This window comes from Symphalangus syndactylus, chromosome 8 (assembly GCF_028878055.3).
Source record: "Symphalangus syndactylus isolate Jambi chromosome 8, NHGRI_mSymSyn1-v2.1_pri, whole genome shotgun sequence".
NCBI classification, from domain to species: Eukaryota; Metazoa; Chordata; class Mammalia; order Primates; family Hylobatidae; genus Symphalangus; species Symphalangus syndactylus.
The window spans coordinates 80112501-80127899 of NC_072430.2; the positions used below are offsets into that span (position 1 = coordinate 80112501).

Below are 15399 nucleotides of genomic sequence, written 5' to 3' on the forward strand. Positions count from 1 at the left end.
TAAAGCACGAAGACTTTATTTACAGTTTTATTTCAATATAATAACCAGATCCAATGGACCTAACATATGATGAATTAATGTTAATTTTACCAACCAGCGTTCTCATCAATCATATATATTTTTTGGGCGAAATGTAAACATTATTGCCTAAAGTACCTTATATACATGTGTTAGCTGATCGTAACAAAGGACTTTAACAATCTAAATAGGTAAAGCTGATAAAGGGTACCATATTTTGGTTTATTTTATTTAGCCTTAAATTATATATTAATATTTTTAAAAATGTAAACGCAGTGAGTAAGAGCTGGTATAATTAATATTTTACATAAGTAGTCTCAGGTTTTTAAAAACAAAAACAAAAACTTAAGTTTTAGATCATTGCTATTTCATTGGAAAGTTCTCTAATATTTTATGGTAATATTTTAATAGACCCCAGGAATTTCGAAATACTGTTTCCCCTTTATATATTTTCCATTTGATGGAAATAATTTCTCCTGGAAAACTAATTCTTTCAAAAGTTTACTGAAAGCCTATATTTAGGAAATGATATTTTAAAATCCAGTGTCTTTAAAATAACAATAATACGTCAGGACACAAATTTGAAATAAACCACAGAAAATAGTGCCAATGTGTATGTATACATGAATATGTGTGTATCTCTTACATATGTATTTGTTTAAGAGCACGGATATATATATGTATATACATACATATACATATATATACACATACACAAACACATGTAGGTAGCCTACCTACATTTTAATACACGTACACACACATACCCACTTCGCTGGGCCTAAACATGCACTAGCAAGTTATTTTAGGGCTTCAACTCTTCAGAAAATCTCATTATGTGAGGAACGAAGTGGCTCTGTGGGGAGCATTATGGAAATATCTGGGCTTGATTTAATGAGGCTGTTCACATTGGTGGAATATCAACTTAACAGAGAAAAGTCTACCCAGGGCGTCCAAGTTACCAAAATGAAAATTGGCAATTGAGATGATAAGAACGTGACTTTCTTCTGCGAAATCACTTCAGGTAACAGAGATAACATTAAATAACATACATTCTATGCACCAAGAACAATGTTTTATGTACCAAGTCTCTTATCCGTCTCTCCTAATGACTTCCCTTAGCGGGTTGTTAGTACTTGACAGCAGGTCTCCGTGCGGGGAACTTTTCTCCAATTCCACATTCAAAGGAGGTCCATCAGAGAGCATGATTGGCAATTTTCGTCATAATCTGCACATTATTAGCATCAAAATTGACGTGGCAGTTAACACTAGTGGGTTTTGATGTACCTTTCTTCAAGTTCAAGGAAACCCCTCCAGTAGCCGGGTTGGCAGAGCAGGTCTCAGCAACCCAGCGGTGGCTTTGCAGAGGCGAAGGCGCAATAGACATGCGTAAGAAATATGCCAAGAACCATTTCACCCGAGGAAAAGGAAAGCGAGGAGGGAAGGGGACGAGGGACACAGAGAGTTCTAACTTAGAAAAGTGTCTAAGGAAATGCTTTAGGATAATATTCATATATCTAGAGATTCAAGTATTTCCCAGATCGAGTGGAACCCGGTAGTTGGAAAACTGAGCTGAAAACGCCTCTCCAAATACTACAGCGATCTATCAGTCTTATCCCCACCCCCACCCCCTTCCTTTCCCTTCCCTGGCCTGGCTGTGGCAACCTCTTTTGCCATCACTTTTTGCAAAAAATATGCAAGATGCTTCCATTCCATCAGCACTGAAACCAAAGACCAAAAGAGAGAACGGTGTTGGACCGAGAAGGAGGCGGCGCAACGGCCACCCCTTCCAGCACCTCAGCTTTGTCCTTCCCGGGGAAGGCGGCCACAGCCCTAACCGCCTTGCTCCTGAATGTAGTAAACAATCTGACAAACAACCCCGCTGCCCACGCTCTCCATCCGTCCTCCCGGCCTTCTCAGACCTCCGTTCTCCCGCACTCTTCGGGCAGGGTCCCTAATAAGCTCAGGCTGAAAGAACGTTTGCCACCTCCCCAACCCTCGTTGAAAGAAAAGGAAGGAAGGAAGAAAAAGAGCAGCAGCAAGAAACCTCCGGGGCGACTCCTCCCCCGCCCCCAAACACCAGCGCACAGCATCCCCCTCTGTCTTTGTTGTGGTTCTCCGTTGCTTCGGGCCACGCGGTTCAGCCAAGCAACCCAGGCCTGAGAGCGCAAAGCCAGGACTAGCTTAGGGGGCGAGGGGTTGGTCTTTGGGAAACCAAGCGCTCAGGACAGAGGTGGAAAATGGGTCCTGGGGGCCAGAAAACAGAGAGAAGGGCAGACGGCTGGGTGGCAAATACAAAAATAGAAATAATTTAGGGGGATGCCCGCCAGGCTTCTGCGCCTGCTCCTTCTCCCCCAATTCGGAGCAGGTTCCCTTCGGCCTCCCGCGCCCCGGGGCGCCCCCTGGCGGCAGCGTTAGCAGCGGGCAACGCGCGGAGGACTCAGGGGGCGCACAGGGGACTCCCGGGCACACTCAGAGCGGCGGGCGCGGCCCCCTGGCGGTGGCGACGTAGTTATCTGGTGAGCGGAGCCTCGTCCCTCTGGTCCGGCGGGCTCACGGCCGTCTTACTAAGCACCGCGGCCGAGTATGGCAGGAAGCCGCTCTCGGAACGCGGGGCCGCCGCGCTGCAGCCGAAGTCCGAGCCTCCCCCGGCCCCTGCGCCCCCGCCGCCGCCGCCGCCGCCACCGCCACCACTGCCGCCACCGCCACCCCGGGAACCCAGGGCTGCGGCAGCTGCTGCCGCGGCTGCCGCCGCCGACTGACTGCTGTGGCAACTGAGGCACGAGCAGGGTGCAGAGCCGCCGCTGGGGGGCGCTCCGGCCGCCGCCGCGGAGGAGGCCGCAGCCGCTGCGGCTGCCGCGGCTGCCGCGGCGGAGGCCGCGCTGTTGAGCCCCGCGGCGGCCGCGGGAGCCTGGTAGAGACCAGGGTGGCGGAAGCTACACAGCAGCTCCGGCCGAGAGTAGGGGTGCGAGAGGGCGCGGAAGGTGTCCAGTGGCCGGATGGAAGTAGCGAAGGGCGACGAAGCCGCGGCCGCCGCGCCTGAGGCTGCAGCCGCGGCCGCCGCCGCCGTGACGCCCACGTGCGGGTAGTAGTGCAGCGGCACGTGCGAATGGAAGGGGTAGGGCAGGCTTCCGGTGGCGGCCGCGTGCGTCATCATGTAGGTGTAGAAGCTGGGGTCGGCTGGGTGCGGCCAGGACATGGCCAGGCGCTGCCGCTTGTCCTTCATGCGCCGGTTCTGGAACCACACCTGCGGGGAGAGACGCGCCTCAGCCCAGGTTAGGGTGCGCCCCGTGTTCCCGGCTCCTGTCCCAGGACCTCGGGCCCTCCCGGACCTCTGAATGGCTTGGTTTACTTCTCTCCGACCAAGCCCAACCCCGAGTACCCTGTGCTTTCCCAGCTGGGAAAGTGTGGACCGCAGTGTGTGGACCGCCGTGGGCACACCGTCCTCAACGAAGAGGGTCCTGTCCCCCGTGTCCGGCTGCTGCTGCTTCTCAGGCTTTTACTCCCTTACTTCTTGCTGCACTTTTTTATCCCAATCCAACCTTTCTTCTCCCTCCCGCCACCCACCAGTGCCGGTCTCGCTGAGCACCCGTTTCTCAATCCCAGGATTTGCACGGGGATTCTGGGCAGCCTTTGAAGAGAGGCTGCCGCTCAGCTTTTCTGAGAGGTCGCCGCGCGAAGTCTTGAGCCCTCCGAACTGCAAGGACCTGCCCCTAGGGACACGGGTCCGATTTTGACATTGAAGGGATGATTTTGTTGGAATCGTTTGCCTTAAATGAGCGGGTAAAACAATGTCTCCATAAACGGGGAAGGGGACGTTTCCACCCCTCCCAACACTATCTAATAAAGACATCATTCATCACAACTCTAAATTAAAGAAAGCCCGATCAAACCAGAGGGAGACTTCCACACTCCTCCCCTACCCCGTGGAGATTTTTTCTTTTTTCTGCAGTGTCGAACGCTCCATGAAGGGCTCACCAAATCGCCTAACCTCCCGGCTATCTCTCCCAGACGTATAATAAAATTAATAACCTAAAGTCATATATAAATAAGGACAATTTCGTTGCATTTTTCCCCGCAGGAGGTTGCCCTTTTTTCGTTGCCCAAGAGGAAAATGTTCAGGAAACTACTGTCTCAAACCAATCGATTTTAAAAATACAGTATCCTTTTCTCCGTGTAACGATTTATGCGGAAAATAAATCACCAGGCTCAAGAGCAAATGAAAAGTTTCACCTCTGGTTTCTGCTTGAGGAACAAAGACCAACTGGGCTTGCCGCCTAGGGGAAAGTGGGGCCGTGGGTATGGGCGAGGGGGCATCTGGCCAGGCGTTGGGCACAATGGAGCAGAGGCCAGTGCTTTCAGCATTGGAGTCACCATTCGGGGGCCTTCTTAGATCTGTCAGGCCGGACAACCGTTCGGATTCGGTAGCCGAGAAATAAATAAGCCAATTCCTTTGGTGACTACCCCCCGCGAATTTCAAGACCCTCAGCTAAATCTAGCCACCCGGAAAGGGGAAAAAGAAACAATCAACCCAGATGCCCCCGGGGAGGCCAGAGTAGGCACGCACTGGAATCGATACCTTGATGGTGGTTTCGGGCAGGTTGAGTGCCGCGGCCAGCTCGCACCGGCGGGGCCGCGACACATAGTTCTCCCGGTAGAACTCCTTCTCCAGGCGCGCGATCTGCTCGCGGGTGAACGCCGTACGGTAGCGCCGCACTTGATCCGCGCCAGAGCCGGAGCCACCCAGAGCCGCGCCCCCGCCGCTGCCTCCGTTGCCTCCATGCAGGCTTCCGAGGCCTGAGCCCGACGCCGACGTCGTGGTGCCGGCAGCCGAGACGCTCTCTGCGTACCCTGGCAAACAAACGACCAACAGCGCATGAGTGGCTGTAGGGCCAACAGCCCGGCGCTGGTGCTGCGCGCGGATCCGGGAAGCCCCGTCAGGAAGGAGAGTCGCTGCCGGAATTGATGGGGTTGTCACGCTTACAAATTGCTGCCGTTAATGGAATCAATAAAGTTTGGGGAGCACTTCATAAGCAAATAATAGAAACGGAATTAGGAGGTTTCTTTTTTAATAATTAGAAATTTTCAACCAAGGAGGAACAGTGGCCGAGGGAAAATGCCTACCTCTGGGCGCAGTTTGGGAAGCTCTGGGTTTGCCATGGTCTGGAGACCGCAGGGCAGCTTTCTATACGGCCTCTAACCTTTATTTGAGTCTTCGGGGTTTCAAATATTTTAAGAGTTCCAAGACAGCGGTAGCTCAAACCCAAGCCAATAGGGGGTGAAATCTACTTTTCAACTCTTTCTCCCGCTGACCTAAGCAGAGACGCCGGCGAGGCTTCCTCCGACTTACCCAGAAGAATGCCCCCTCCATTCAGCCCTGAGGGCATAGGGACAGCGGAGTTCAGAGTAGTTGCCCAGGGTACCTTTCCCAAAAGCAACTCGGCTGCTGACTAGGGGTCTACCGGCTCGCTCGGGCTCTTAGACACGAGCGCAGAAACATTTTTTCGGACTCAGGAGCGAGGGCGGGTGGGCCCGGTGTTGCAGGCTCCGCAGGCCTGAGCCTCGCGGGAAAGCTCAAGGAGCAGAACGGGAAGGCACGGTCCCAGACATGTGTCCCGCCCCCGCCCGTGCTAGCTCGGTGTAGCTTGCTTGTGGAGGGTCTGAGGGGGCAAAGGCACCGGGAAGGGCTGGCGGGGGCCGCGGAGGAGCAAAGAGGATGGGACTGGAGAGCGCGGTGCCGCCGGCGCGGTTACCTTTGCCATTGTTTTCCTTAAGCTGAGCGGCGCCGAGGCCGCCGGGGGAGCGAAGCGCGGAGCAGCCCACCTCCACGTCGCTGCTCATGTCGGCCTCAGCGGCCGCCTCTGAATAATGGCCCGGCTTCTTGCGGCTCTCAGCGGCGGAGGAGATTTCGGAGGAGACGGTGCTTTCGCTGCCCGTGTGCTGCAGGTTGAACAAAGTGTCTATTTCGAATTTGCCCTTGGCTGGGAGTTCTCCCAGAGCGCTGTGCAGGGGGGCCGACGGCAGGCGCGGGCTTAGGCGAGCCGGGTGCTGCGAATTTTCCAGGGCCTCGAGCACAGCATTGCCAGCCGAGTCGGACAAATTGGAGAATCTCTTGCCCGCCGTAGGGCTGTGCAGCCCCCTCTCCATGAGAATCATCTCTTTTCTTATTCTTTCCATCATCTCAGCTTTCTTAAAAATGTCACGGTGGCCCTGCTGTCCCGTCCTAATGATAGGCGCGCCTAGGGCTAATTCTCATTCAGCCCCAGCGAACGCCTCTAAATATTATTATCGCTTTCGGAGGGAGGCGGAAAAATTGTGGGATGCCAGAGCGAGGGAATGACTGGTCAAAATGACCCATACATCCTTCCGAGCCCGAGATGTCATTCATCAAAAAGTAGCGCCCGCTCGTCATTAAGGTACGAATGACGCTGTTCGAATAATCATTTATTGTAACAGGTTTATAAGCAAATAAATACACGCTCCTGTCAGTGGGTAATGAAGGCAGCTTCAGAGCAGACAAATAGATCCAGGTAGGAGGCGAGAAGAGACAAGTGAGGAGGAAGGCTCCGGTCCTTTGCCCGCTCCGAGCCAGTTCTGCTCGCCCGGGGGTTTGGCCTCGGGGGTGAAATTGACAGTCTGATTAATAGAGCGCGCCGCGGCACATTTCCCCCTTCATTTAGGGGCATCATTACGCTCTCAGTTTGCTAGGTTGCCCCTTAGGTCCTAATCATGCAGCGCCTTCCTCATTTTTCCTTGGACACAGATACGTATTAAATAATAAATAATGGTTTGACTTTCCAGAGTAGATCCTCGGGAAGGCTTTTTTTTTCTTTAACATTTACAAGCTGGGGGCATAAGTGGGGGGAGATAAGGGGGAGGATGCAGGAAGAGTTGCGTAAGGAGAAGACCTTGCGCCTCTCCTGTCTGGATTACTTATCTTTCGGATTTCAGAACCAAATATGTATTTTATTTAACAAATAGGACGCCAGAGTTCTTTCCCTCCCTATTTCTTCACCTCAGCCTAAATGCTCTCCTCCCACCCGGAGGGAGAGAAAGAGAGAGGAAGAGAGGGAGAGAGGGAGAGGGAGACGGGGGCGGGGGGGGGAGAGAGAGAGAGAGAGAGAGGGAGAGAGAGAGAAATATCGTAGAGTTTTGAAAGCGCTTTCTTGCTACGTGGCCGTGGAGGTGCATTGGGCCCGCGCCTCCAAACGGGAATCATTAGGTCCTCTCTGATTTTCTAATACCGTTTGCAGAGTTAGATCTGAACTCGAAGTCCCCGGTTTTTTACTTTTATAATCCTGCTGATAGAAAGCCTTCTCGCCTACGCATTTTCCCGAGGGGAAACGAATTAGGCTGGACGATTTGATAGCAGAATTCGACAGCTAACTTTAAACACAGTGGAGATTTACAGCGCCATACGGGCGCTCCGAATCCACTTTCACGTTGCCAGATTTTCCCCTCCCTCCTCAAATAGAATTATTTGCGGCAAAGGCGCTGTATTTCGAGGTCAAAAGAGGAAAGAGGAGACAGCCTTCTTCCCCTACGTCCCCGCTGCCCTCCCTTCCCCTTTGCTTTTCTTCCTTCTCTCTTTCCTCCTCTTATCCACCCCAGCCCCTTACCTGCGGCCACAGGTATTCCCAGCGTTGGGTCCGGGCGCAGAGAGTCGCCGAACAGCCTTACCGCAGCTCTCTGCGGCCTGGGCTTGGCGGCTGAGCCTCTTGGCGATAGCTTTGATAGTCATAATGACGCCGGTGGCAACCATTTTAACGAAGATCAATCTTCACTCCAGGCCTCTCCTCATCTCCCGCGGTTGCGCCCACCCTTCCCTGACCCTCCAAGCACTGTGCCCGCCCGCCAGCGGCCCTGCGGGAGAGAGATTCGCGGACACTGGCGGAGGCGAGAGAGGACGGGGATGGGACGCGGAGGTCCGCCCGTGAGCTTCTGAAGCGGCTGAGAGACCCTGACAATCTGGGCGCTGGGCGGGGGTCCTGCATCCCCGCGTTTAGCCTCAATCCGAACCCCAACCAGGGCCCCCTCTTCTCCTTTCTCCGGACACACCCAGAACATTGGGGTGTATAAGGGGGCAAGCTGGAGATCTATTCGCCTATGGCTCTTGGCGCTTTCCTTTTAACCTTAGACCCGTTGGGGGCGCGTCAGGAATGTAAGAGGAAGCGAGGTGTGAAGTATATTTATATACATATATACACACATACAGTCAATGCCAAAAGTTTATCTTCTGTTCCCCTCGGCGCCAACTTATTTCAACAACGCGAGCTTTACTTAGAAAATCAATTCCACCTCTTTGAGGTGATAAACGGAAAGCTCGATAGGCAGGCGGTGCCTGGGGGAACGGGGAACAGGCGGGGAACGCAGAGTGGGCATCCGGCGCACTGGGACTGGGACTTGACCCAGCGTCCACCTCTGCCCCTGCCCCATTGGCCACCCAGCTCTGAGCTCCTTGAGTTCTCATTGCGCCGGCTTTGGGGCCACCAGCGCGGTGGGAGCCCATCCCTGCCAACGCCCCCACCTGCTCCCTCCCTGCTCCGCAGCCCGGATGCCCAATTCTACCATGCCTGGCAGTCGCCGCCCCTGTGACCCAGGAAGGGTCCCCCTACCCAGTCCTCGCTGGCTCCAGGGACTGAATGGGACACCTTGGTCCAGGCTCGGGTCGTGCTGGGGTGGTGTGGGGGGGGTGGTGCGAGACCTTGGCGGGAGTGTGGGTGAACCGAGGCACTGCTTGGGTGGAAATCCGTGGATGCCTTTATTGCTGTCGTTTGGCGCCCCCATCTGTTTTTCTCGCGGTTTCGGCTGCTGTGAGTTGGTTTTCAAGTCGGAGACGAAGTCAGTGAGGACTAAGGTGAGGACTGACGACCCCTTCCTCTATCACTCAGCCCGAGGCTCTCCCACATCTCCCCTTCCTCTATCACTCAGCCCGAGGCTCTCCCACATCTTCCCTTCCTCTATCACTCAGCCCGAGGCTCTCCCACATCTTCCCTTCCTCTATCACTCAGCCCGAGGCTCTCCCACATCTTCCCTTCCTCTATCACTCAGCCCGAGGCTCTCCCACATCTTCCCTTCCTCTATCACTCAGCCCGAGGCTCTCCCACATCTTCCCTTCCTCTGGGACCCGACGCCTCTGGTCCCAAAGGCTGCGCCAAACCGGACCTCAGTCTGTCGAAAGGGAAAACACTATTTCTCAGCAGCACCTTCATTCATTAGTGGCTTTGAAAACTATTTTTGCACCTTTTAAATGACACTGATATTGCATTTCTAGCACGTTTATTACAAAAAACATGTCAGAGACCATGTCAACGAAATTACTCACAGTAAAAGACACCTATAATGTTTTCTCTAAACTGGGTGTAGCAGGCAATAATGTTTCATGAGGTACAGTGACCATTCCATTCCAATATTTAATGTCCCTTAATTTATTTAGAGATTCCAAGCCCACTAGTAGCAATATTGGCTAACTTATATGAAACTCTTGCTATGCAATTCCAAGTGCTTTTTACATGTTCTCTCAGCTAAGTTTCACAGCAACTCTGTGAGATTTAAACTATTATCCCTTTTCCAGAGGTTATGAGCCAGAGGGGTTCAGGGACTTGCTCGTGATTTAAATTTATCTCCGATGATAAAGTCAAAAGGGTTGTTTAAAACCTTGGGCAGCAGTTTTTAGGTTAATTCTCTCATTTTGCATATGTGTTATGTAAATATAGGCCTACCTCAAAAACATTGAACCTATATAGAGGGTAGTAAGAAGAATGCAGTTCTGTTGATTTGTGTGTGTGTTTCATTGGTGGTGGTGGTGGTGGTGGTGGTGGTTTTTGTTTGTTTTGTTTGTTTGTCTGTTTGTTTTTGAGACAGAGTCTCACTCTGTTGCCCAGGCTGGAGTGCAATGGCAAGATCTCAGCTCACCGCAACCTCCGCCTCCCGGGTTCAAGCGATTTTCCTGCCTCAGCCTCCTGAGCAGCTGGGATTACAGGCATACGCCACCACGCCCGGCTAATTTTTGTAGTTTTAGTGGAGACAGGGTTTCACCAAGTTGGCGGGGCTGGTCTCGAACTCCTGACCTCAGGTGATCCGCCCGCCTCGGCCTTCCAAATTGCTGGGATTATAGGCGTGAGCCACCGCGCCCCGCCCTGTTGATGTTTTTTGATGAAATACCGAAACTTGCACGTCTCCCAGAATGTGAAGGCCAAGGCTGGGAACAGGCCTGTCAAATGTTCCGGGTGGTTTGATGCAGCCTCTGTGACCGTCAAGGCCTCTTACCCACTACCAAGGTACAGAACCCACTAGATAAAACAAGACAAGAATCCAACCCAAGCCTGCATGCTTTGGCAGAAATTTTTAAGATGGGATGGGGAGTATAGGAAGGACTTCCTTCGCATGGACTGAAAAGCCTTTTTTGTTCTGAAGGAGTAATGACTTTGAAGAGGCCTAATTTTTTGGTTCGGCTTCCAGACTAAATATTTGTTTCTTGAGCAGCAGCGGGTCCTCTGAGGTGAAGTGGTAAACACTTTTGGCCTATGACTGCAGGTAATAAAAATCTGTCCGGGCTGCCCAAGGGGAGGGGCGCCGGTAAAGCCGGAGCTGCAGAGAAGCCCCGCGTCTGCCGCTGCCGGAGCCTGGCTCTCCTCTTACGCTGGGGGCTGCGGGCAATTGGGGCCGACAACTTGCGGGCCCGCCTTGGGACGCATGCTTGCTCGAGAGCTGGGGCTGCAGGGTGCGGTGGGACAGTAGGACCGCGAAAGCCTGGGCTTCGAGCCTCAGGCTCCCTGTCTTTAGGCAAAGTGCTGTTTCCACGACTGCAGGTTTCGCTGCATAAGGGAAGACTCGGATTTGGCGACTCCAGTCCTCACTGCGCAGTGGCAACTTTATGCTCCCATCCCTCGGCAGGCCAGCTCCTAGCTCTCTGTCCCTTCCGGGTCTCTCCGGTTGCTTCTGTCTTTCCTCCTCCCTCTCCGGTCGCAATCCCGCGCCCCACGGAGGAAGGTCGTGGTGCGGGAGTTGGGGGATACTTTCTTCCTGGGCTCGGGCTACGCAGACCCATCGCCTGCCTCGAGTTCCTGTGCCCTCAGACGCCACGGGAAAACTTGCAGGGACATCTAGCGCCAGGCGTGGGGAACTGCGCGCCGCCGGGCCGGGAAATGGAGCTGAACACTGCCCCTCCGCCTCCCTCTCGGCTCCCGCTTCATGCTTGGGCACTTTCCTCACCTTCATCCTTTTGCCCTGCCGGTAAGGACAATGTGGATTCCCCATAGAGACAATGGACTCTGCGGAATGGAGATAGGTAGGTAGACAGATATTTTCTTTTATCTCAAGCTACCGACAGAGTGAGAATTTACTGGACTTACCAAAAGTTTTGCTAGGGAAGTGTATTCCAAGGACAACCCCTCACCTTGAAATGTCGGATAAAACTTCAGCAAATTGGGGTCCCAGCTTTTATTTTCCAAAAAAAAGGCAACAAGTTACTCTGGGCCTCCGGCTCCTGCCTTCCTTCAGTCCATGCGAAGGAAGTCCTTCCTGTACTCCCCACCCCTCCTGCGTCCCTTTCACAGTGAGATTAGTGCTTCTCTTCAAAGGAAAGAATCCTCACTGTGTTAAATTTTCTCCAAGGCTGGAGAAGTTCTCTCCATCCCAAAGAAGGGCCCGCTGTGCTGCATGAGGCAAACCTGGTTCCACCAAATAATGTTTCTGATTTGGAGGGGGTTGGGGACTGTTGTTGCTGCAAACGATTTTCATTTGATAAAGCCTAATCGTGTTGTGAAACCCAAACGGAATATGTCTCAAAGGTAGAAAGTACTCAAATGTGGCTTCCACTGTCTGGCTGTTGCTAGGGTCCCTTTTTTTCACACTAGGTTTGGTTTGTTGTTGTTATTGTTTCTTTTGATATCTCCAGGCTGAGTAAAACTGGGTGTTGCCTGGAGAGAGAAAATTAGCTCCAAAGTTGGCAGAACACAGATTTGGTTAAGAACACTGCCCAGCCACTTCTGCTAGACTTAAGATTTTACTTTGGAATTAAGACTCTATTTCTACACCGAATATTTGGCTTCTTACAAGTTAATTAGGAGGGTGTCCTGCACTTCCTGATCTTGGCCATCAAGACAAGTGCTTTCAAAGGAGTCCCCAGGACCCCACTCTGATAGAATCCTGTGATCCTGGCCTTAATGGCCACTGATTATGTGGTTAATTGAGCTCATTGCTGTCTTGGCAAGCAGAGGAACTTCAATAAATCTAAATCACAGCCTGTATCTGCCCGTTCCCCCAACCCAGGACAAGAGCAAAATTTGAAAGATCATCTATTAGGATGAAAGGAGAGAATATGACTTCCAGAACAGCACTGATGCTTAAAAAGGATGCTTCTGGAGGAAAAGAAGGAAGAGGAGCAAGTGATGGGAGAGTACAGTGGGACTTTGGGCACCAAAGGGCCATCCTGAGTTTTTCACTAAAATCAGCAACAGCAGCAAAACTAGTTTCACTGAAGAAGACATGGATGTTTGGAGACATGTGTAGTCTCCAAGGATTTTCACTTAACAAAGCCTATTTCTGTTGTTAAGACCCCTGCATAATGCACCCACACACAAACACAAGGCTTGGTCTGTGCTCCTGGCCAGCTAAAGAAACTGATTCCCAGTAAGTTTAAACCCGAATGAAATGTTTCTGCAAATTCAGCCTCAAAATTCCTCCTCTACCTGGCATCCCTGGCTTGTAAACTATGTGTCTCATTAGTTCATAAACAAAGCAGCCCTGACTTTGCCTGGTACTCAACCACAGCCCTAGGAGCCAGTAGCATTTGTCCAGAGGTGCTGGGCTTGGGAGCCCAAGTTGACCAAGTCAGAACCTGTTTCCTCAGGGCAAAGCCCTCCCACAGGGCTGGGACCCCAAAGGCTATGCTGGAAGCAGATTCAGCAGCAGGATATCAAGGGGCAAAGCTCCTAATTCAAAATCTTCCTGGCTTCTGAACAACCATTAGGATGGACAGAGAAACCTTTTGCCCTGCTCTGAGAGGGTCCCACAGGGCTTTTGGAAGCAGAGCCACCATTGAGAAATCCCTTTCAACCTGAGTAGTAATTCAGATTTTTCTCCCACTCCTGCACAACTTAATTTGCTGAATGGAAAATTCAGCCAGAAGTGATGGGCTGCTTGAAATCAACAAAACTTGTCATATTCTTCCCATTTTCATTTTACTTTATTGTTAAACACCTAATTGATCATTAAAATGTACTTATCAGTGAGAAAATGAAGCAGAAGCCCAAGTCACAAAACCACAGGGATATTTAATTTTAAGAGACTGAAAGTTTGTTGGTTCTAGTTATATCTTAGAAATATTTCAACGAATTTGTTTTTTGGAGTCATAAAAAGTTAAAACTATCTTCATGTTTTCTCTGTCTGAGGAAGAAAAAATGAGACAAAGGGAAAATAAAAGCATTTCATGGTGGTCCATGGTTGGTGGTTTGGTACCAAAATTGTTTCATAAAGACCCAGCCAAACCCTCTTTAAAGTTAGCAATCCCGTCGCCTCGCCACAGTTGGCCTTTTTAAAATGCCGGTTGAACTTTCATTGCTGACTTTTGCCTTCTTTTCCCAAATAGTGAAAAAATTGTTCTCATCAGCAAACTTCTATTCCCTATGATTTCCTCTAAAATTCAGGCCCTTCCCATCTCAAATTTGATAATGAACATGTCTAGAACTTCAAAAAGATGAAACGAATTCTCTTGCTTTTCCTTTCCAACACCCCTCTCATAACTTTCCCCTTTATTTGAGCCTTTTATGGTTACTGCGTTTTGCATGTCAACACTCCTAACACCAGCAGCCCACCCTGAAATGCCAGGCCAGGCCAAGGAGGGCCTCCCTGGCTCTCTTCCTCATCTTACTCAGGGCGTCTTTGGTCGGGGAACAGTGGTGCTGGGTGACAAGCTCTCACCAATCACAGGCTTAGGGGAGTGATTTTCTTGGAGATGGGCTGGCTTGGGGAGTGCATGCCACAGAACCAAATGGGCTCTGAAGGATCCCATCTCCACCCCCAGAACCCTGGGCTCATTGGATCTAATATTGTTCCTAAGGCAGAGCCCCAAAGTCACAGCAGGACTCTCATTGGTGCTCCATTAGTTGCTGAGATTGAGGGATGGTGGGCTGGAGCTCTGAGGCTGAGGAGCAACAGAAAGGGATGATGAGGGATAGGGCTGTAATCCTTAACACCCTGGCAGCTTGGTTCCAGAGCTGGACCTAGCCCCACCAGCACTGCTCTGAGCCCACCTAACCCCTTGAAGTCAGACCGTTTCTCTGGGCTGCTCCTATCACAAACTCCGAATTTGCTTGGAACAAGCGCCCTCTTAATTTGCCCCTCTCAGTTCTCTGCAGTTGGCAGCTTGGAAAAGGAAGCGAAACAAAGGTCCCTGGGAAAGTGAAGTTTTCAATTAATTTGGTGTGAGGAACGGGCGGGAGTGGGTGGTGACTGCAAAATGCGAGGCCGGTCGGCTGCTGGAGAGACACAGAAGTTTCCCGGCGGGAGGCTGAGTGGCTTTCTCCCCCTGCGCCGTTCTCAGGGTCTTTCTGCGGGTCGAAGAAGGACCCGCGGGAGCTGAGGGGCCCCAGGTCGGAAGCGACTCCCGGCTGGCCCAAGAGTAGAGGCGAATAGCGTTGAGTAGGCATCCATGGACTTTTCTCTCTGGGACAGATTGTCAGGCTCACTGAGCCGATGCCTGTCTTTCATCTGTTTAAGTCTCTGCCGCCAGCCCCAAGGGCGCTTCGTGGGCATTTTCCGAACGGACAGCGTGTGTGTATAGGAAAGGTCTGCTCCAATGCCTCTTACCTGTGTGAAATGCCTTTACCGGGTACCAGTGCGCAAGGTAGGGCAAATTAGCTCACTCGGATTTGGGGTCTAGAAGTCGACTGAGGGATTCAGCAACAGGATAAAAAATTGGCCTGTTTTCACATCATTCTGATCATCTCTGTCCTTCGTCTTCATTTTGCTGTGCAACTCGCGGAGCCGAGGAGAGGTGGCAAAAACAGCGGTTGCCGAGACAAGGCGCAGGCCTTGGCGCCCGCCTCAGTCGCAGACAGGGCCTGGGATGGGCCGTCGTGCAATCAGCTCGTGGGGGTGGCTGCAGCGCGTACGCCTGGGTCGGGGGGAGGGCGGGAATGGGAGGTGGACCCTGCAAGGGGCAGGAGAGGGGTGGGGGCCGGGGTGGGTGGGTCCAGCCAGGCTTGGGCCGGGAGCCAGGCTCCCCCGCGTCCCTACCCCCACGTGGCCGCGCGCAGCCAATGGCACGCCCCCGGCGGGCGCCCTCGGGGCGGGAGGCTGCCCCCCGACCAGCCCAGGCCCCCTCCCAACCTGAACTTCGTTTTTATAAGCGTCCCGCAATGAGCTAACCTGTAGGAG

The 15399-nt window shown here is 52.2% G+C and overlaps 1 protein-coding gene across 1 annotated transcript in view; it reads right to left on the reverse strand.

Moving 5' to 3' along the window:
- EVX2 (even-skipped homeobox 2) overlaps positions 1 to 6383 on the reverse strand; it is a 6504-nt gene extending 121 nt beyond the window's left edge. The window contains exons 1-3 of the mRNA XM_055287825.1: positions 5772 to 6383; positions 4598 to 4869; positions 1 to 3265 (exon numbers count right to left, since the gene is read on the reverse strand). The exon at positions 1 to 3265 is cut by the window's left edge and continues 121 nt beyond it. Of these exons, the coding sequence (XP_055143800.1) occupies positions 2531 to 3265; positions 4598 to 4869; positions 5772 to 6198 (1434 nt within the window). The 5' untranslated portion in view covers positions 6199 to 6383 and the 3' untranslated portion in view covers positions 1 to 2530. The remainder of the gene's footprint in view (positions 3266 to 4597; positions 4870 to 5771) is intronic.
- Between the last annotated feature and the right edge of the window lie 9016 nt (positions 6384 to 15399).